This window comes from Equus caballus, chromosome 16 (assembly GCF_041296265.1).
Source record: "Equus caballus isolate H_3958 breed thoroughbred chromosome 16, TB-T2T, whole genome shotgun sequence".
Lineage (NCBI taxonomy): Eukaryota > Metazoa > Chordata > Mammalia > Perissodactyla > Equidae > Equus > Equus caballus.
Window position 1 is genome coordinate 46,798,043 of NC_091699.1, and position 21,511 is coordinate 46,819,553.

Below are 21,511 nucleotides of genomic sequence, written 5' to 3' on the forward strand. Positions count from 1 at the left end.
CCCAACTGACTTTGTCTCCAGCTAAGTCTAGTTTATAAAAATTTGCATTCAAAAACAAGTTAAAGGCGTCCCTTCTGGTACCTCAAGCCTAGAGCTCACAGATGGTGGTAAAAGGTCTTCTTTCTGTTCCTTGGCAACAATTCTCTCACTGGGACTCACCTCAAGCTAGGAACTAGGGAGGCTGCAGAGAAAACAGTCTTGACTCTAGGCAAACTTGCAAGATGGAGCTAAGACTGATTCTTTGGAAGGTAACAAGAAAGCGCAAAAGGTATACTGTAATATCAAGCTGTACAGCAATTCACAATTCACAAGGGCTCTTGTGCACAAAAACATTTAATAATAGGGAGGTGATGGGGAGCAACAAAACAAAGGCATTGTTGGGCATCAACCCAGGGTGGGGCTGGGGCCAGGGAGGAGCGATCAGGAGGCCAGGCTACAGGCAGGAGCAGCAATTGGAAGGCATTCCCCACTCAGCCAACTCTGGGGCTCCTCTTGTCCCTTTCTGTTCTCCCCCCAACTTTAGCCCTAGGGCCTGTGCCTCGCCTCCACTGGCAGAGGAGAGCAGGGCAGGACTGGAGCTGGTCTCCCCAGGCGCTGCTTCAAGATGGCTGTTCAGCAGATAGGAGGCTGCCCGCAGCTTCTCATAAGGCACCCTGCATGTACTTTGGGGGTTGTTGAGTGATACCTGACATTCATGGATTGGAGACCTGGACCCAAACACAGGCTGTCTACCCTTCCTGGCATCCTTGGCCAATGCCCTTGGTCCAGCTGTCCCCATCTGGGAATACTATATTGGGCTGTTAAGGATCCTGTTTGAGGAGCCTCCTGTGGATTTCCTAAGTTGTAAAGGGCCTCTGCCAGGAGGAATGTTAACATTGACAGCGCTCTTTCCCTGCCTGCCAATGTGGAGACCTGGAGAGTTGGGCTCTCTGGCTGGTATAAATGCTCCCCTTGAAATGGGTTGGATGGGGGAGTGAGAGCCCGGGGCTGTGTCCGGGGACAGGGCAGGCAAGCCTGCTGTTGATCATGGTGGAAGGATGCCCAGACTGCCCCGGAGTGGTTCTAGGATGTGGTGTCTGAATCCTCAGTGGCCACTGCTCCCTTGGCCGTGGCTGTGCAAGGGAATCACGAACACAGAGACGTCGTCGTAGGACACCTGTCCTTCCCCTGTGGGACTGCCGTCCTTCCCCTGTGTGCTGTGTATCAACATTTTGGCCAGCTCCGAGAACCTGTGGGGACCATCCTGCAGATGCACTTCGGTGGCCGAACACAGAAGCAAGGCCAGCCCTCAGGGAGAACTCACTGCACAGGGTTGGACACTTGGGGACCCAAGCAATGCAGTCCAACTGTGAGGCCAGGCAAGCCAGAAGCCTGGGAAGGCAACAAGTTGAATCACGGGAATCTGAACCCAGAGATTTTTTGGGACCCACAGTCACCCCCCAGAAGCTTGAGACAGCCCCAGTCCTGGCCACCTGCCCTGAGCCAAGCTCATCATCAGTGCTGTCTTCTTAGCCATAACTACTTAGTGTTGCTGCTGGCACCGACCCAGGCCCAGGCAGGTCCCCAGCAGCTACACTACCTGTGTGGGTCCTCTCGGTTGCCAGGGAGGAAGCTCCGCACCAGCCGTGCCACCTGCTCATTGGACAGGACATCCCAGAGCCCATCAGTTGCCATAACAACCACATCCTCCTCCTGCAGCTCCAGCTGGTCCACATCCAGTACAGTCACCTGCAAGTTAAGCCTGAGGATCCTTCAGTGCTCCCTTCCCACCAGACTCATTGCCTTTCTGGGCAGATGGAAGCTGCAGTGAGCTATTGCCCCCTCACCTGTGGGACAGAGAGCAAGAAGGGCTTGAGCTGAATGTCTGTGTCCAGGACTCTGAGTTGATGGTCTCCCAGGCCCCGGGAGACGGCCAGTGTTCCCAGTAACCGAGCCTGGGGACAAGGGAGGTGTGAGCTGACAGCAGACAGTCCCAGCAAATGCACAAGTAAAGCACACAGAGGTAGACTGCAGCCCTTGGGAGCCTTGGACTGAGGGAGAAACATCCTGTGACCTGGGAGCAAGGGCCCTGCCCCCAGGGCCCTGCCACAGCCCCCAAGAAGGGACAAAGGAGCTCTCACCTCTGTAGGAGGCAATTTAAGAGGGATTCTTGGTAGGGGCCATTCACTGACCTGCCTACCCTGTCCGTGGATCAGCGGGTACTTGAGATCCGACTTCTCCACGCACTTGTAGCCCCTACCAGGAGCAGAGCCAGCATCAACTCAGGCCCTACTCCCCACCTCATCTTCCTCCCAACACAGGGCCCACCCTGCCCAGGTGGAAGGGGACTGCCCCAGTCCACACAGCTGGGCCTGGACCCCAGGGCTCTCTCTCTCCACTGTGTCCCCCACCCCACCTCACTCACCAGCCGCTCATGTGGTGATCCCTGAACAAAACCTTCTGTCCCAAGTCATCTCCCTTTAGCCGCCGAGGGAACTCCAGTCGAGTAAACTCACCAGCCAGAAGCTCAGGGTAGACAAAGGCCTAGAGTAGGAAAGCCATGCTCAGATTACGCTCCCCCTGGTGGCCCTGGAGCCAGGAGTTGGGGTTCCACAGCCTCCCTCGGCCAAGGGCACCTACCAGCTGCTGGATCCGCTGCCGCTCTGTCTCCGGGGTGAACTCAGAGCTCAGGGGTCGTACCTCATCTCTTCGCACCAAGATGGCCCTGGATGGGGTTGGGGAGGAGGAGAGGTCTGTGTGGCAGCCACCACCCTTGCCCATGGCCTCCCTCCTGCTGGCCTCTCCTCCAACCACCAGGGGCCAGCTCTGCCCATGCTAATCCTTTGCTCAAAGCCCATCATGACTGCCTGGGGTCTGCAAGGTAGAGGCTCAGCCCTTTGGCTGGCATTTGAGGTCCCTGCCTTCCCTGGCATCTGCTGTCCACCCTCACACTTAACACATGCCAGGTACACAACTCCGCTGGTCAGTCCTACCCAGTTCCATCCCTCTACTTCCAGCCCCACTTTCACTGTCTCCACTGCCTCTGGTGCCTGCCTGTTCGCCCCACTCCTACCCACCCTTCAGGGCTCACTCACCTGCTATCCCCGGCATTGGCCACGTACAGCTTTCCCTGCAGGGACACAGCCACCAGGGCTGTGCAGCCGCCCACCTGGCCTGAGGCCTCCAGCTCCCGCCCGATCACCTCATCCTGGGGTAAACCAAGGCCACTTTAGCTGCTGCTTGTACTGCCACCTTACCACTGTCCCCCGATCTCCTCCCTACAGTTCATTTCCCCACCAGCAAGCACAGCAGTTGCAGCCCAAAATCTAGCTATGACTTCAGGATCCCTTTGGTCAGGAGATCTAGACGTAGCGTTGGGAGGAAGGGAAGTCCTACTCAAAACAGTGAGGAAGGGAAACCAGTCCTTGCACTAAGGACCAAGAGGGTGTGCAATGAGATGATGCAGATAGCACATAGTAGGCGCTGGATAAATGGGAGGGGTTATGACAACAATGATGGCCGTTAGTAATGAACAAACCAACCAATCTTGTCCTCCCAATCTAAAGATGTAGGGTGACCACCATCATGTGTAGGGATGCCTCCCAACCCAGAGCTCCCTCAGGTCCCTGGGGGCAAAACCCTCCCTCCTTTCCCAGCCAAAGGCCACACTCACACACTCCTGGAAGGCGCTCTCCAGAGCCCCGATCACCAAGTCTTCTGCCCTAATGCCTTTTTCCTCCACAAACTGGGGGTCACTGGGGCAGATGCAGTGGCCGCTGAGGTGCATGGGGGGCTGAGCGGCTACCATTCCCTCTACCACGGCCTCCAGCTGCCGGCGCAGGCAGGAGTGCAGGGTGTTGGCAGCCAAGATGGCTGCAGCTGGACCGCCGTGCCCATCAAACAATGCCCAGTAATGACCCGTCAGGAACTGTACAGGAGGAGCTTAGCGTCAGGCTCTGCCTGGCCTCCCGTGTCCCTGGGCCCAGCATGGGGCAGCAGGACAAGAACTTGCAGTCTTGGCCCCTGCCTGCAAGACAGGCTCAAGCCCAGTTGTGCTCACCTCCTCTGGGCACAAGGTCAGCCACTCTTGGTCCTCTTCAGCCCCAAACTCACATCGCCGGATGCACAGCTTCCCACAGGAGGCCTGATCCTCATTGAACTCAGATTTCTCTGCATTGATGATCCTGAAGCCAGGAAGTGATCAGTGATCCTTCAGGGACACACACATGTCCCCATGGGCACAGAGACTAAAGCTGGTACACAGAAGGAGAGGCCCTCCCTATGACCCACATGGACAAACACAGTGGAAGTTTCCTAACTCTTCAGTGACATCACGGCTAAAGTAAAACTCAGGGCCCAGCTCCTCTGGAGCCTACCTCCTGACCTGTGCTGCCCCTAGACATCTGGGTCTTCCTTGCCTATCCCCTGCCCCACCTCAGCCAGAATCTCTGTCCTTTATGGCACAGGCCACAACCCAGGTGAGATGGGGGGAAGGGGGCAGGCGAGGGAGGCGTTCTCTTTCTACCCAGTCTCCCTGCTTCCATCTTGGAAGCCCCTGGGACGCAGATCCTTCCTGACGTCAACCCTCTCTGGGCGAGGGTGGAGGCCCAAGGAAAAGGCCGAGGTGAGATAGGGGGAGGGTGTCAAGAGTCCCGAGGTGAGGACTAGAAGGAGTTATTCACAAGGTTGGGGGGGGTCACCCACTCAGCCTGTTTCCTAGGTTAGCACAGGACCCCAGGCTGGATCAGCAAAGGTCCGGGGTCGGAGGTCCCGGGGTAAGGGTCGCCTGGAGTGGGGAGTATCCCGGATGGGGGTCGCTCCGGGGTGGGGGCACTCACTCGGCGTAGCCTGCGTTCCAAGGCAGCGCGCGGCCCCGTGCTGGGCTGCGCACGGGCCGGGCGTCCGGGCGGCGGGAGGCGTCGGCAGGGCCGGGGCCTGAGCCGGAGCCGCGCAGGAAGCGAGGCCGCCGGTAGGGCACGGGGCTAGCGCGCGGCCTGGACGGCCCGGGCGCGGAGAGCAGACCCCCAGGCAGGAAGCGGCGCCGGAACCAGCCGGCGGACATGGCGCGGCGGCAGGGGGCTGCCCGCCGGGCGCCGGGAGGCGGGTGCGGCGGTGGGTGGGCGGGACATCACCCGCCAGCCCGCCCCTGGGAGGAAGAAGCGGGCGGGGCGGGGCGGGGCGGGGCGGGGCGGCGACGCCCCCAAACCCCAACCTCTGTCCGGGGAGTCTGGGCGCGGCTTGAGTGCCATTGGGCTTGTCAGTCCTCATAACAACCCTAAGAAGCAAACGATGTTATCAACCCCACTTTACAGGCAAGAAAATTGAGGCCTAGAGAGGCGAAGTCGCTTGCCCCACGTCACACAGTAACCTAAGCCGACCGAATGCTCACCACACGGGTGGGGCACTAGTCTTTGAGAGAGAAAAGCCCCTCCTCCTCACCCAGCGCGGCTGTAGGAGTCGGTTCAGAGCACCCCCTGGGCCTCCAGACTGGGTCAGTGTCCATGACAGAGCCCACCCCTTCTGCTGCTGGGCCCAGATCTTACGCAAGGGGAAGATAGGAACAGGATGTTCTTGGAGGTGTCAGACTGACACACTGAGTAAGAGTCTCGGAGCACAGCGTTCCCTCAGGTGGCCTCCATTCCTTGCCCACCCAGCCTGGCACCCTCCACGCCCAGATGCGGCTTGGTGGTCACCCTGGCCTTCCTCATCCTGAGACACCACTCTCATCCTTGGGGCCAGTCTCCCAAATGACTGCCCCTCCAATCAAGATGTCCTCTCTGGACAGACAGCAGGATTCTCACCTAGAATGTAGTGTCTGATGGACAAGAGGAACCCATGGTCCCCAAAAGGCTCCAACTGGTCAGAGTTCAGACCTGGGACTAAGGCAAGTGAAAGACTTTCATCTGGGCTGGAGGCAAGACGTCGGAGTCTCTTAACCCCTGGCTAGCTGTCACTGTGGGTCAGTGGCAGTGTCCCCCTTCACATCTGCATGTTAACACAGGGCTTTGTCACCCTTCCGTCACTTAAGCCCGGCTCCCTTTGCAGGACTTATTTCAATCTCATAACTAGGACTCTGTGGCCCACAGAGGGGAAGTGTCCTGATGCCCAGAGCTGTGTTGTTTCCATTATGACAGTGCAGCTGACTCAAAACACCTCATAGGGGATTTCTCTTCCCCTTTCCTCCTCCGGGAAGGCAGGCTTGTCAACTCAAAGCCCCTGAGGCCCACAGCCCAGGGTCCCCAGGGAGGGCTACAGGAGGAGCCCCCTTCCTGTGTCTCCACTCTCAAGCCCAGCAAATGCTCACTAGGCCCCACTTCCTCCTGGTGGCCAGCCCTGCCCCATTGGGAGTTCCATTCCCATTACTAACCCCGGCTCAAGGAGGAAGGGTCTTGGAGCAGGGAGTGGTGCCCAATGCCTCCTCCCTCCCATGACTCAGTTCCAGAGCAGCCTCGGGGCTAATTTACTGAACCCACTGTGTGTGCCAGACCCCACCTGGGTGCAGGAGCACTGAGATGAGCTCCCCTGCAGTGAAGGTGGAAGTTCTGGTGGATGGTGCTTGATCCAGCTGGCAAGGGGGTGGGAGCAAAGTCAGAGAAAGCCTCCCAAAGGACAGATGAGCTATGATCTGTCATTGGGACAGAAATGAACCAGAGACCCAAGGTGGGACAGATTCAATTCAGTATGTGGGGTCACCTCCTTATCCTCACCAGCCAAAGGCTCAGAGGCTTTTAAAGTCTAAAATTAGAGGAAGCGATGCAAACACAGTCTATTCCCCCAACCCACTGTCTTGGACTCCCCGGGGTAGGATGAAGGTCCTGTCCTCTAAGGTGTATTCAGAGAAGCTCCTGGCAGCCAGATATCACAATTGCCCAGCTTAGCTATTTTTGAGTTTTCAGAGCCATGTGGAGTCCTATGGCAATCCCATCCTCCCTGTTCCAAGGTGGCCTGTGTTTCTTCAGTGCCACCCAGGCTCTGGCTTGCCTGGATCACAAGTCTGACTCTCTTGGTTTCCTCCCTCATTTTGCTGAAGCACATCCTCTAACAGCTTTCCAAGATAGGATGACTGGAAGATAATTTCTTGGGTCCTTACAAATTTGAAAGGGTTGTATTCTGCCTCTGCTTTTGATTGATATTTTACCTCAGAATCCTGACTGCTCTGTTCATTGTCTTTTGGTTGTTGCCGCTGCTACAATCCAGAGCCCCTCTCATTCCAGATCTTTGGACTGGCTTGTTCACCTCTTTTTTCTCTCCAGAAGCTTCCAGGTTCTTCTGTCTCTGGTGTCTGAAATTGTAGGTGAGGTTCCTTGGAGGGAGTCTGTCTTCATTCCTGGGCTGAACCCTCCCTGAAGGACATGTAAATCCTCCCCTCCCCTCCCCCCCTCACTCCCCACCCAGCCCCCAGTGACACCCTTCTCCCAACTGCTCGAATGAACCCAAGCCTGCCCCCTCCTGGCCAGAGGCCTCTCCTCAACTAACTCCACCAGCATATGAGGGTCGGAGGGTGGGGGAGGAGTAAACTTAGAAAAAGGAAAAAGATCTTTATGCTACATTTTTTTCACTCACAAAGAAAATAGCTTTTGTTTACTCCTATAACTGTTCTTAATAAGATTTATTTTAGATTTAATTTTTTAAATGTAATACTTTCACAGGACTCAAAGTTCAAAAGGTGTAAAAGTGTATTTAGCAACAAGTCTCCCCGGCAACCCCATCCCCGGGCCACCCAGTCCCCTTCCCTGGAGACATCCAGTATCACTACTTTCTTGTGGATCCTTCCAGAGATGTCAGGGGTATTCTGTGCAAATCAAGCAAAAAAATGACATATAAGACAAGAAATAAGTGCTGGTGAGGATGTGGAAAAAAGGGAACGCTTGTGTACTGTTGGTGGGAATGTAAACTGGTGGTGTCACTATGGAAAACAGTACGGAGGTTCCTCAAAAAATTAAACATAGATCTACCATATGGTTCAGCAATTCCACTTCTGGGTATTATCTGAAGAAAATGAAATCATTATCTTGAAAAGATATCTGCACCCCTAAGTTCAAGCATTATTTACAACAGCCAAGACACAGAAGCAACCTAAGTGTCCATTGATAGATGAATGGGTAACATGTGGGGGCTGGTCCCCTGGCCGAGTGGTTAAGTTCGTGTGCTCAGCTTCAGCGGCCCGGGGTTTGCCAGTTTGGATGCCAGGTATGGACCCGCACGCTGCTCATCAAGCCATGCTGCGGCAGCATCACACAGAGAACTAGAATGACCTACAACTGGGATATACAGCTATGTACTGGGGCTTTGGGGAGAAAACGAAAATAAGTGAAAATTTAATTGCTTATTTGATGAATTTGTTTAGGGAGAAATTTCTAACTTTCAGTTTATGAGTCTAACCATGTTCAACTATTTCTCAAGTTTTCCATGGTGAAGTGGAGCATGCGAACTTAACTGCTCAGACACGGGGCTGGCCCCTGTATTTCCTTTTCTGTGGATGGTCTGTTTGTATCCTTTGCCTGGTTTTCTACTGGGCTGTTGGTCTTTTTCTTATTGATTTATGAGAGCTCTTTATTTGGAAATGAGTTACAAGTATGTTGTTTGTAGCCAGTTACAGTTTGTTGTTTGTGTTTTGGCTTTAATGCTGGGTTTTTCCTTATAGACTTTTTATTTTAATGTAAATGAACTTACCGATTTTTTCTTTTACGGTTTCTGGATTTGGTGATATACTCAGAAGGCCTCCTCCACTTCGAGATTCTATAAACTTCTCCTTTTGTTTCTCCAGTATTTTTTTTTTCAGATTTTTTTTTTTCCTTTTTCTCCCAAATCCCCCTGGTACATAGTTGTGTATTTTTAGTTGTGGGTCCTTCTGGTTGTGGCATGTGGGATGCCGCCTCAGCGTGGCCTGATGAATGGTGCCATGTCGGCACCCAGTATCCAAACCAGTGAAACCCTGGGCTGCCGCAGCAGTGTGTGAACTTAACCACTCGGCCATGGGGCCGGCCCCTCTTCAGTATTTTTATAGTTCGCTTTTTTTTTAACATTTAAATCTTCGAGCAACCTGGAAAAAAAAGGTATGCTCTAATAATTTCAGTGGCTGATTCTTTGTGTTGTGAAACATCAGAAAGGAACAATCAACTTACTTCTGAAGACTCCATTCACCCCTGGACTCACCTGAGGGGCTGCGTGCAGCTTTCTCCTCCTTCTGGTGAAAGATCTCAGTGGCAGATTGAGTCGGCCTGTGTACTCTGCTGGCCCTTGGGCTCTTCACCCGCATCCCAGGCTCTGAAGCTGAGCAGGACTGGGCTCCGATCCCCGTCACCCAGGAGGCTCTCTTCCGTGGTTAAACCCTCATCACTGAGGTGTGGGAGGCTGCTGGAGGGGACGAGGGCTGCTGCCCTATAGGACTTCTCATCCTTTGACTGTGTCAAGGTCTTGAGTAAAGGAAACTAAGGTTCTTGGGGACACTCACTACCATGTGACCCAGATCAAATCACTTTACCCCTCTGAACGTCAGATTCTTCATCCGTAAGAAGGAGACGATAACAACTACCTCGTAGGGGTGTCATGAGGATTAAATCAATGTGCCCAGCATGCAGTAACACTTCGCAACAGAAAGACTCTAATGGTTCATTCATATGTTTGTTTATGTGGCCTATATTACTGAATACCTACCAATGCTGGGCAGTGCTCTAGGTGTCGGGATACAGCAGGGGCAAAAACTTGAGGGAAGGGAAGACACTAAACAAATACGCAGGTAAATATATGTATCAGAGAGCAATAAAAACAAAGAGAATGAGGCAGGGAGGGGTCCGGGGGCAGGGAGACCTTGCAGTTATGCTAGTCACAGTTCATGCACTGATGGACATTTTTATGGGAATATAACCTTATTATTTTTCTTTAATCTGTTTTCTTGGCTAATTCCTGTTTCTAAGAAGTTGAGGCCCTCACGGTTCTGTGGAATTGCCACTTGCCCGTGGAGGTGGCTGGGTGTGAGAGTGGATATAACCAATGGCTCTGTGTTGCTGGCCCCATCTGGGCTGCGGCAGGATTCTGAGTGGGGGGGCTTTGCTTATGAGCTGTTCTCCCAAAGTCAGGCTGCAGGGCCACACAGGGTTTTTATGTTCCATTGTGAAGGCTGGGGAGGTCATGGTGAGCGCACTGCACAGGCCCAGTACTCAGGGTGCGCACAGGAAGATGAACGAGAAAATCCTTCCATTTTGTGTGTGCTGGACTCTCAGGAGAGAAACCCAGGGCCTGGGGCCCACAGAGTGGGGGGCTCAATGCTGCCTAATCAGGGTAGGGGAGTGGGACAGTGAGCAGAGAGCTTGAGCCGAGGCCAGTTACCAGGCAGGCCCACACTCCACCATCAACTCTCAACAACCCCTAACCCAAAAGGTGGCTTCCTTTCCAATCTTCCCACCCAAAGTCCTAGGAGAGGCTCTGATTGGACTCACTGGGGTGGTCTGGAAGATACATTATGTGGACTGGCTGGTAAGAGCAGCAGGGTCTGATTCCAGAAAAGGCAAGGATGCTGGGTATGGAGCCGGTACATTAGGAGTAGGGAACTTCTTCAGACACACCAAGCTCTGGCCCTCCTTCAACCTCTGGGCCTTTGCACATGCAGTTCCCTCTTCTTAGAAAACTATTCCTTGCACTCTGCCAGGCCGACCTCCAAGTCTCCACTCAAATTTCTCCTCTTCCTAGTGGCCCCTCAGTCTCTGCGTAGGGCCCTCGCCGCCACAGACACCGTTCATTTGCTGGCTTCCTGGTAGGTCAGTCTGGGCTCCCACCGCTGACGAAGGCCGCCTCGAGGTGCCCAGTGCCCAGCATGAGGCGCTCAGGAACCATCTGCAGGGAAAGGGATGCCACACATACACGCGCGCCCATCCACACGCAGACCCTCTTCCAGGCCACACATGGGGGTACGCGAGGATCCCACCACACTTGCAAACTCACCTGGCCCCAGGCGCACATACTCGCGCGCACGCACAGACACACCCCAGCCGCAGACCATTCGGAACAGGGCTCACAGACATAGGCGCATGCGCCCACGCACGCTCCGCCACACGCAGTATCCGTCCTCCGCTACAAACAGAGGTACACGCAGGCGCGCAGAGAACTCCCAGCCGGACGCCTACCCGAAACAAGGCGCACACTGCACGCACGCGCGGCCCCGGGTCCCCGCCCCCTCCCGGCCTAGCCCGTCGGGGGCGGGGCGCACTGGGGGCGGGTCCTGCGGCACCGCCCGGGAAGCTGCGCGCGGCTGGGCGGCCGCCGCCACATCCTCCCCTTCCTCCTCCTCCTGGTCCAAGCCAGCCGAGTGGGGCCAGGGCCAGGGCCGAGCCGAGGGCTCCGAGGGTGCGGGCGGAGCGAGGCACAGAGCCATGGCGCACCAGACGGGCATCCACGGTGAGGGCAGATGGCGGGCGGGCAGGGGGCGGAGGGTCTCCGCTCGCGGCTGCGCCCCCTCCCCGGCTCTCAGCCCGTCTCCTCCCCGGCACTGGCCGGGGGAAGCTTCCTGTTCTCTTTTGCAGCCGCGGGTCGCCTGGGGTGGGCACATCTGGGGGGATGCGGACTTCCTGTACATAGTTGGGAGTGGGTGTACACGTACGTACACAGCTGGGGTGGAAGTATCTGTGTGCCCATCTCGGGGTGGATGTGCCTGTGTATGCCCATCTATATGTTTTTCCTTTCTGGGGGTGGTTGTACCCGGATGTGCACATCTGGAGGAGTGTGCACGCATGTGCACTTGTCTTGTGTGTGCACATCTGGATGTGACTGCTTGTGTATGTCTAGGGTCATTCATGCACATGCACTAATGGCTGATTGAATGGACTGTGTCTCATGGAGCCTTCTTTAGACATCACTGTTTCGTGACTGTGTGCATAAGTCTGTGGGTGTGTGTGTGTGTGTGTGTACAATTTGTGTGCGTCTCAGTGCATTTGTTACCATGGATGCATGTACCAGATGTGTCCATATGGCTTGTATGGGTTTGTGCCTGGGTGAGGAGTAGGCCTTGACCTTTCACACACTCCCACAAGGGAAGCTGGGGAAAACCTGGGACAGGGCCCTCCAAGTGGCATGGGGAGAGTCACCAATCTCTCCTTGACCTCTGGTCTCCCTGCCATTTTCCACTCTGATCTCCTGAGTCTGCCCCAGGCAGGGTTAGAAGGTCCCCACTCCAGGCTGGAGGCAGAAAAGAGGGTCCAGATATAGGGTTTGTTGGGGAGGATCCTGGCACTGGAGACCCCAGGCCAGCTCACCCCACCACAACCTTCTCCAGCCCACAGCATCAGCCCCATCCCCCAAGGGCCAGATTTCCTCCTTACACAGACTCGTGGATAAGCAGTGGCCAGGAGCCAGGTGTTCTGACCCTATCTGGGCCTCAGTATCCCCTTCTTGTCACTAGCTGGGGAGGGCTGCCTGGCCTGAGGGGAAGGCCCAGGCTGCTTGCCCAGAAAGCCTGCGGTTTGGCCATCAGCCACTCCTCCCACCACACCAGGATCCCTTGCCTGGGGCCACCATCATCGACCTGCCTGACCACCTGGATCTCAACTCACGGTTGTGGCCACTTGGTGGCTGGACCGCCTTGAGAGGATTTCCCTGGCTCCACCCCACAGGACCAGAAAAGGCAGGGGCCTGGACAGGGCCAGCCTCCCACCATGTGGGCCAGCCTCTCTCTAGGAGGAGCTGGAGGGGTGGCTTTTTGACTCAGTCCCATGGAAAGGAACAGCTGCCTGGCCTGCCCCTTCCTTCCCCTTTTTCTAGTCATTGTTGCTGCTTCCTACTGGGAGAGGATCAGAAGTAGGGTTCCTCCTCCCTCCACCAGGCTGACAGGTCCTGTGGCCAGGGCCATGCCCCACTCCCTCATTTCCTATATGGTGAGACAGGCCTGCCTAGGGGGTCACCGGGGACGGGGCCACCCCCAGCCCGCCTTCTGCCTGTGAGCAGCCAATTCCTTCCCTTTTCTGGTCTAGGGAGGTTGCAGGAGAGATCACCCTGGATGCCCAGTGCCAGCCCTGTCCTGGCCATAGGTGTGGATCTGCTGACCTCAGAGCAGGGCAGGGGAGGGACCTGTAACCTGAGGCCTACCAGGGCTGAGGTGGGCAAGGCAGCAGGAGCGGGGGGCGGGGGGTGGGGGGCATGAATCTTTGATGATAGAGGCTCAGGTGTCCCAGGCCTGGCCTCTGGATTATTGATGGTGGCTGAGGAGGCATGGAGAGGGATGTCTCTTCTACTACTGGGGTGTCACTTTGTCCTGGTAACACTAGAAGGGATGTGTCAGCCTCTCCCTTGGGGGAGCTTCTTGGTTTTCCCTCTCAGAAGGTCTGAGCAGGAGGAAGGGGCAGCGTAGCGCACCCTGCCCCTCCATTGTTAGAGTAATAATAATTAATAATTATTAGTAGTAGAGGCCCCCATTACCGAGCACTTTCTCCCATTTACTCCTCACACAGCCCTCTGCAGTTTGGGAGTGTTGGCTCCATGTTATGGATGAGTTTGAGGTTCAGCGAGGTCAGAGGTCACACGCAGCTATGGGAAAGGTGGAGCCCCAGAGGCCAGGCTGTTCAGCAGGGACCTGCTTGGGGGTCTGCTCATGGGTAGCTCTGTCCTGGGATAGTGGGGCTGTGTCTCCTGCCATGCTGCTGTGAGCCCCGGGGGCCTGCTGGGCTCAGTTGGCCACCCAGCAGCCTTGGAGGGTAGTACACAGCCTGAGGTCTCGGGTTTAGGGTCACCCTGCATGAGGGGCACCTGAGGACATGAACAGAGTTTGTTTTCCTAAAGGCCCCCCCGCCCCTGAGCTGCCCAGTCTGGGCCCTATAAATATTCTCTGACCTCAGCCCTCCAGCTGTGTTCCTGCAGAATCCTCCTGACCCTGGGGCAGCCTCAAGGTCATGCTGGCCTGGCCCTACATACCTAGAGACCCAAGTAGGGCCCTTCCCCACTTGGACCTTGGTTTTCCCCTTGGAACCACTTGTGGATCTGTGACTTCTCATGGTTCCTGGCTCTGGTCGTGATCCTCACCTCTGCACTCGGGTCCTTGGTTATTGGCTGTCACCTTCCAGCTCTGTGGCTCAAGGACCAAGATAGGGCCTGTTTGGGAGAGTTCCTGAGAGCCACTCCTCTTCCAGGAAGACTTCCTGACTGCCTGGGGGTTGGGGGTTTGTTGCCCCCTGGTAGGGCAGTGCCAGGGCTAGACTAGCTCCTCAGGGCCTCTCAGGGTTAGGCAACCTGACTGTAGGCTGGGGCTGGGTATGCACGCATGGGTGTCACTGTGGGCCAGTGTACTTCTGGGTGTACTTTATACATCTTCCTGCCTGCACATGTGTCTTAGGTACGCTCTGCGTTTGCCCGTCTGTGTGTTTGTGAGCACCCTGGGACTGTATCCCCATGTGTGTTTGCATGTCTAAGTGTGTGTGTCTGTTTATGTTTGGCCAGCAGAGTGTGTGTTCATGGACGAGGGTGTTTGCATTTCTCCTCCTCTCTCTGACACATTCACGTGTTTATGTGTTACATTCACACATGCTGGACTGAGTATGTACCCGTTGGCATGTGCAGCGTGCAATGCATGCATGCATGTGTGCGTGTGTTAATGGACATAGTGGTCAGTGCATATTGGGAGCGTTTGTTCATGTATTTCTGTGCCTGTAGATATGACAGTGCTGAGAGTGGCCCAGGCCAGCCCAGTGCCAGGCCTTCCTGAAGGGCAGGGGACAGGCAGGAGCCGTTCACTCTGGCTGGCCTGGCCTGCCCCAGAGCCTGCCCCATCCTTGGGTGGGCTGTCTCATCCACACCCACCCCGTCACCAAAGCTATCCCAGCCAGCAGGCCAGCCGCCTGCCACCTCTCCTGGCTAAATTTGGGAGCTTGTGTTCAGCAGTCTCAGGTTCCCAGTCACATGGGGGACTGTATTTAACCCAGCTCCCAGCTCTGCCACCAGACCCCACAGGACAGAGCAGGCCCTGCACGTGTCCCTTCCCACCCTGCTCATTCTGCCTGTTCATCCTCCACCATGTTTCTTGTTCTTGTAGCCACTGAGGAGCTGAAGGAATTCTTTGCCAAGGCACGGGCTGGCTCTGTCCGGCTCATCAAAGTCGTCATTGAGGACGGTGAGTGCCCCCTACGGGCTAGGGCATAGGCTGGGGGCTGGACCTAGTTGCTTCTCTAGGAGGTGTGGAGACCTTGGCCTCCAGCCCCCTCAGGACCTCAATTTCCCTATCTGGGAAAGGAAGGTGGCTTGTAGGAGAGTGTTGGAGGTAGGTGTGATCATTACTCCTGTTATATGGAGCAGGAAACTGAAACTAGGGGCATAGCAAGGAGAACCCTGCCCAGGGGTCCTGCCCAGCCTTCCCGGGGCTATGTAGGAATTAGACGAGCCTAGTCAGGACACTGGGCCGGGCTGGGCAGGGGACAGGAGATAAGTGAGGCTGGGCACTGTCTCATGTGGCTAGTGCCACTCACCTCCATCTGTGGTCGGCAGGCCTGGCCCGAGTTGAGCACTGGCCAAGGAGAGACCTAAGGAGAAGCCGAGGCCCTGTCCTTGGGAAGTGCCCCCACGACGGGGAGAAGGGACTCATGTCCAGGTCGCGTTGAGAGCAGGACCAGGGGATTCCAGGCTTGGCTGGGCCTTGGTCTGGACCCTCAGGACCTAGGGCTTACGCAGGGGGAGCTGCTAGGAGTATAGGAGTTGGGGGGGGCGGTGAGTTTGAGCTTAGGCCTGAAGTGGGGAGGGTTTGAGGAGGCAGAGACTTATACTGAGGCTTGGAGGGGCCAGGAGTGGAGGATCCCTCACCCTTCCATGCTAAAGGTCCATCCGTGGAGGTGAGGGCTACAGACTCTGGGGATGGGGGTGGGCTGGGTCTCCCACAGGCCCTCCCAGCCCTTCTTGGAAGCCATGCAGTAGTGGGCCCTTTGGGGGTCTCTCTGATGGGCTTGGTGCCCAGCTGACTTTTCACACATTGAATTGGCTCAGAGCAGGGTCTGCCCAGACCCAAAATTCACCCCAGGCTTTTGGGTCAGAGCTGTGCTGGGCTTTGTCCGGGGTCCCCAAATTCAGATTCCCTCAGAAGCTGGGTTGGGGTCATTGTGGTAGGTCAGGAGTGAAGGTTTCCTGGGTGGCAGGCCACAGCCTCCAAAGAGAGAGACTCCTTGACCCTAGTCCTCAGCCCTCCCTGTCGCCTCCCAGACAAGATGTCCCTACAGATGTTTAGCCAGAGGAATCTCTAGGTGGGCTCCTATCTCCATTCTGCATTACAGTTGTTGGGGTGCCTGGAAGTGCCCAGGGGGGTCCAGGCCCCTGATAGACAGCCACTGCCCATCTCCAACTGTGTGTGGCTTGAACTCCTGATTTTTCTAGAGAAACCGTGATTTCTACTTCTTATGTGAAACTTCCAAGTTTGAAAATGTTGGCAACAAATTAAACAATGTTGACAGTGCTTTGGGGGCCAACTCAGCCTGTGAGTGCTTGTTTTCAAGCTCGATGCCCTCAGAGTTCTGGGAGGGCAGGTGAGGAGGTCAAGGCCCACAGAAAGGCAGCTGGGCTGGTGGGCCTGGCATGTTGGGGCTACTGGACAGCTGGGCCCCTTTCCCCCATCAGGAGGGCCTGGTGGTCACGTGCCAAGACCCCATGGCCAAGTGGTAATTGTCCCCTTGCCCTAGTTCTTCCTCCAGCCTGGGCCTGTGGCCTGGTAGGTGAAATATATGTCTGGCCTCGATGTCGCTTTCAGCCATACTGTACCAGCCAGGGAAGTGGTAGGCCTTTTGGTCCCTGGCATTAAGAAGCTGGCTGCTTTTGCTTTGTTACTTTTTGGGGAGGGGACTACAGCTGTTGGGTGGCAGCAGGGCACTTAGTTATACAGTGTCTGGTGGGAGCCCCTGTCTCCCTCTTTCTCACATACTTTTGCTCCTGCAGGTCCCTGTGGCCTGAGGCTGTGACCCCACCTCCCTGAGCACATTTGTTCAGAGAAGGGTCTTCTAGGGGTTCTCTTGGAGCCCCAGGCTGAGGGAGGAGGGGAGCAGGAGGTGGCATAGTGGGTCCATATGCTGAGCAGCTGTGCTAGTAGGGTGGGGTCTGAGTGTGGGTATATGTGGAGGGCCGCATTGTTGGTGATGGTGGGCACAGGGCTATGTGTCCTCATGTGGTTGTCTGTGTTGGGTCATCTGTGGGCATATTCTCGCAGCCATTTCTGTGCATGTGTGTGTGTGCATGTGTAGTGGGAGCAGCCTCTAGCTGACAGCTTTGTGCCCTCATTCGTTCACTCACTCACTGATTCAGCCACACAGCCTTGTCCCTCAGGGACTTGGGGGCTCCAGGGGAAGCTGGTGGGGTGACTAGCAAGTCTGGACCACAACCAGAGGCTAGAGATCCACAGTCAGAGGTGGGTGTGGGAGATGGCTACTCCTTGGCTCACCCGGCCTCTGCCCCCAGAGCAGCTTGTGCTGGGTGCCTCACGGGAGCTGGCGGGCTGCTGGGACCAGGACTATGACAGGGCTGTGCTGCCGCTGCTGGATGCCCAGCAGCCCTGCTACCTGCTCTACCGCCTGGACTCGCAGAACGCCCAGGGCTTCGAGTGGCTCTTCCTCGCCTGGTCACCTGATAATTCCCCTGTAAGTCCTAGGGACCCCTGCCCAACCCCAAGATCGGGGGTGGGGGGATGGAAGCTGGGTCTGAGACAGGTAATATGGCCCTGCCCTGGGGAGTCTGAGGGGAGAGACATCAGGTCCTGCCCAAGAGAGTCTGAGAGAGGGACAAGGCCCTGTGCTTGGAGCCTGGGCTCTCTCAGCCCTCCCGGTCCCATCAGCCTGGCTCTGGGAGGCAGAGGTTGCGCTGGGTGAGGGCTCCCCCTGCTGTCCGAGCTGCCCTACTGTATCCTGTCCTCTGTGCTACGCCCTCTGCTGGGTGCATGGCCACGATGATGAGATGATCAGGTCCCTGTCTAGAGGCTTCTGCCTGCTCCTGGAGAGGCAGCCCTGCCCGGAGGGGTCTCATGGCTTGGCCCCTGCCCTTCAGGTGCGACTGAAGATGCTGTATGCAGCCACACGAGCCACAGTGAAGAAGGAGTTTGGGGGTGGCCACATCAAGGATGAGCTCTTTGGGACTGTGAAGGTAACCGCCCCAGGCCAGAACCCACCAGGCCGGGATCATGGGCCCACAGTGGGTGGGATGTTATGCAGGGTCACAGAGCAAGTGGGTGCCAGGCTTCAGGATGAGTGGAGAGGGCTGGGAGAGTCCAGTGGCTGCAAACTGGGGTGCTCTGTGGGCTTCTACACGCACCCCTGAGATGCCCATTTATGCCTCTGCATCCACCGGCCAGGATGACCTCTCCTTTGCTGGGTACCAGAAGCACCTGTCGTCCTGTGCAGCACCTGCCCCGCTGACCTCGGCCGAGAGAGAGCTTCAGCAGATCCGTATTAATGAGGTGGGTCTGCCCAACAGGGTGAGAAGTGGCAGCCCGAGGACCTTGAGGTCACATCAGGCCCACTTGGCTGAGCCTATGCTCTCCAGGTAGGCTACACCCTGGTTTGGGCAGGTGAGGGCCTCATTTACTGTTCACCTGCCCCCAGGTAAAGACAGAGATCAGTGTGGAGAGCAAGCACCAGACCCTACAGGGCCTTGCCTTCCCACTGCAGCCTGAGGCCCAGCGGGCACTTCAGCAGCTCAAGCAGAAGATGATCAACTACATCCAGCTGGTGGGTGCCCGTTCCCTGCCCCAGGCACACACATGGGCGCATTGTGCCACCCCTGCTCCTGCTCATACGCATGTACAGCTGCGCGCACGCACACACCCCAGCTCACCTGGGTACTTGTGGGAACACACTGTCCACCCCGCCCCCGTCCCTACCTAGTCCCATTTCGTGTGCAGCTGCTGTGTACTGTGGATGCGCTCTGTTTCCCTGCCCTGCCCTGCCCAGCCCCTGCTTACATGCAGGGGCGTCTAGGAGACACTGTCCCTCATTCTGCCCTCCACACTCTGTATACGTACTCACCCTGGATTCACTGACCTCTTGGCCCTGAGCTCCTTCCTGTCCCAGACTCCCTCTGCAGTCCCCTGACCACCCCCTTTCCCCGGGGAGGGTCCCTCTGCCCCAGTATTCCAGTCAGCCCCCTTTTAAGCAGAATGGTTCCTCCCTTCCAAGGTGTGTCCCCCAGAGGCCTTGCCTCTGAGGATGAGCCGGCCCAGTGGTGGTCCCTCCCTGAGGTCAAGGCCCTCCCCACTCTCCTGTCCTCTGCCCTTGGTAGGACTTCCTCCTTTACGGGAGCTTTCAAAGGGGCAGACTAAGGGCTAGGCTGAGGAGTGGCCTCTGCAGAGGGGCCCCCATGGTGGGATGGCCGCTGGGAGGGGAGTCCTGGAAGAGGGAGATCAAAAGCAGGCTCCACCCTAGTTCCTGCTGCCAGTGCATCGCGTTTTGGAGAATTCTTGTTTGGGAGGATGGGCCTGGACCTCCCGCACCTGGTGCCCTCACATCTCCCCCTGCACCTTGGCAGAAGCTGGACCTGGAACGGGAGACAATCGAGCTGGTGCACACAGAGCCCACGGATGTGGTCCAGCTGCCCTCGCGGGTGCCCCGAGATGCTGCCCGCTACCACTTCTTCCTCTACAAGCACACCCATGAGGGTGACCCCCTCGAGTCTGTGGGTGAGTGGCCACAGCAGGGCCCCCACTCCTGTGGCAGGCAGGAGCAGGTCTGGCCCACAGCTGGTGGGCCTGCTGCAGGGGGTGTGGGTCAGCAGGTTTCCCAGGCTCACCTCCCCATCCCCCACAGTGTTCATCTACTCAATGCCGGGGTACAAGTGCAGCATCAAAGAGCGCATGCTCTACTCCAGCTGCAAGAGCCGCCTCCTCGACTCTGTGGAGCAGGACTTCCAGCTGGAGATCTCCAAGAAGGTAGGCACCCATTCCCCAGCGCCTCACCTCCCAGGGCCCTGTCGCCCCACCCTCCATGTGGGGCACTGGAGTCCTGAGTCAACGGCAGGGTAGGGATCATCATTGCCCTATTGGATGGATGGGGAAACAGGCCCAGGGGGAGCATGCATTGCCTGAGGCTGCCCAGCTGACTGGTAGCATGGACAAGTCCTAGCTGGGGCACCCATGTCTCCCTTCCCTGGTCTGGACAGCAGGTAGGCGGTGACCAAGGCATGCAGGGCAGCAGGCCCCAGGTTCTGTTCCTGGAGGTGGCATTTCAGTTGGGGATCTGGGAGAAGACCCCAGGGCTGGGGTGTGAGAGATCAAGGGAGTGCCCCAGGAGTGGGGGTGACCAAGGGTAGTATGTGTTGGGGCCCCCCTCCATTGGGGTGACCACTGCCTTGCCCTACACAGATTGAGATTGGCGACGGGGCGGAGCTGACGGCCGAGTTCCTCTATGATGAAGTGCACCCCAAGCAACATGCCTTCAAGCAGGCCTTCGCCAAGCCCAAGGGCCCAGGGGGCAAGCGGGGCCACAAGCGCCTCATCCGTGGCCCCGGCGAGAATGGGGATGACAGCTAGGTGGCGGGCCCTGAGCCAAGCTGGCGTGTGGACTGTGAGGCCACCTACCCTCCACCCCTCTGCTCACGGCCACCTCCCTCCTTCCCAGCCTGGGCTCTGGGAGTGGGGGTTGCCTCTCATGAAGCAGGAAGGCTGGTGACTGAACACTTTTGCAGCTTCCAAGGGCCACTGGGCTGGCATTTTGTGACACCCCCCCTTGCCACTGCTGTCACTGCCTTTCATCTGTGTGCCCAGGGCATCTGGGGACCCTGCCTGGCTAGCTCAAGGGGCTGGATGGGGGCCCTGGCATGAGCCTGGCCCCCAGGGGAACTGCGACTAGGGTCCCAGCACAGCCCAGAAGCCTTTGGCCACAAGGGGTGGGGTCAATCAGGGCTGGGGCAGGGGATCACTGCAGGACAAGATGGTTGAATGCTGTATTTTTTAAAGAATAAAATATTTTTAAATCAACACCTGAGTCTGGCCCTGAGGGACCACTGCTGTCACTGGGCATTGGGAGGCCCTGTGCATATAACTGCCCCATCCCAGCTCAGGAGGGGCCTGTCGGCCTGCTGGTGGAGCCCCAGCACTCCTGGCCACAGGCATACAGGAGAGTTTGTGTGTGTGAGGGCAAAGCCTTACCCAGGTCCCCTTGTTGGCAGGGGCTCGGCCTGAGAGGCAGGCACACCTCTGCTGTGCTATGGGGGATCTGGGTGTATTAGTTACCTGTGGTTGCTGGAATGAAGTGCTACAAACTTAGTGGCTTAAAACAACACATCTCACCGCTGTCTCTTGGGTGTCTGCGTCCCTACCTCCAAGGGCCTGGGTCCCTGCTCCCAGGGACTCTGAGAGTCTCCCTCGGCCTTGGGATTCAGCAGGGGCCAGAGCTTCAGTCTATGCCTCTGAGAGGGAGTGGAAGGCCCCTCCATCCCAGGTGTGCAGGGGTGGAGATGTGTAGAGCCGATGACTGGGATTCAGCTGCTGAATGGACACTTTCCTTTCTCTTGGGAGCATGTCTTGGTCTGGGGCTCAGAGCAGTTTCCCATCCCTGGAGCCTTTCTCATGGGGCCTAGTAAAGCCTCTAGAATT

General features: G+C 56.9%; 2 protein-coding genes across 20 annotated transcripts; one reads left to right on the forward strand and one right to left on the reverse strand.

Moving 5' to 3' along the window:
* Nucleotides 1–315: 315 nt before the first annotated feature.
* On the reverse strand, nucleotides 316–11,061 carry PPM1M (protein phosphatase, Mg2+/Mn2+ dependent 1M). 19 transcript variants are annotated; one of them, XM_070237457.1, is made up of 14 exons: nucleotides 10,921–11,061; nucleotides 10,497–10,812; nucleotides 9,136–9,383; nucleotides 8,653–9,022; nucleotides 7,118–7,261; nucleotides 4,040–4,163; nucleotides 3,653–3,907; nucleotides 3,075–3,187; nucleotides 2,620–2,704; nucleotides 2,405–2,523; nucleotides 2,121–2,235; nucleotides 1,827–2,030; nucleotides 1,580–1,728; nucleotides 316–1,229 (listed from the first exon to the last, which is right to left on the reverse strand). In XM_070237457.1, exons 4-14 carry the CDS (start codon nucleotides 9,003–9,005, stop codon nucleotides 1,085–1,087), a joined length of 1,806 nt encoding a protein of 601 aa, XP_070093558.1. In that variant the 5' UTR covers nucleotides 9,006–9,022; nucleotides 9,136–9,383; nucleotides 10,497–10,812; nucleotides 10,921–11,061; the 3' UTR covers nucleotides 316–1,084. The 19 variants fall into 19 exon arrangements, 16 of the variants coding, with proteins under 16 accessions (XP_070093558.1, XP_070093568.1, XP_070093557.1 ...); XM_070237467.1 differs by having other exon boundaries at nucleotides 1,827–1,934; nucleotides 2,172–2,235; nucleotides 10,439–10,812; XM_070237456.1 differs by having other exon boundaries at nucleotides 10,439–10,812.
* Nucleotides 11,031–20,893, forward strand: TWF2 (twinfilin actin binding protein 2). Its single transcript, XM_014731630.3, has 9 exons — nucleotides 11,031–11,373; nucleotides 14,993–15,070; nucleotides 17,389–17,567; nucleotides 17,971–18,066; nucleotides 18,275–18,379; nucleotides 18,525–18,650; nucleotides 19,447–19,597; nucleotides 19,725–19,846; nucleotides 20,279–20,893. The coding sequence occupies exons 1-9, from the start codon at nucleotides 11,349–11,351 to the stop codon at nucleotides 20,444–20,446; spliced, it is 1,050 nt and encodes a 349-aa protein (XP_014587116.2). The 5' UTR covers nucleotides 11,031–11,348; the 3' UTR covers nucleotides 20,447–20,893.
* The last annotated feature ends 618 nt before the right edge of the window (nucleotides 20,894–21,511 follow it).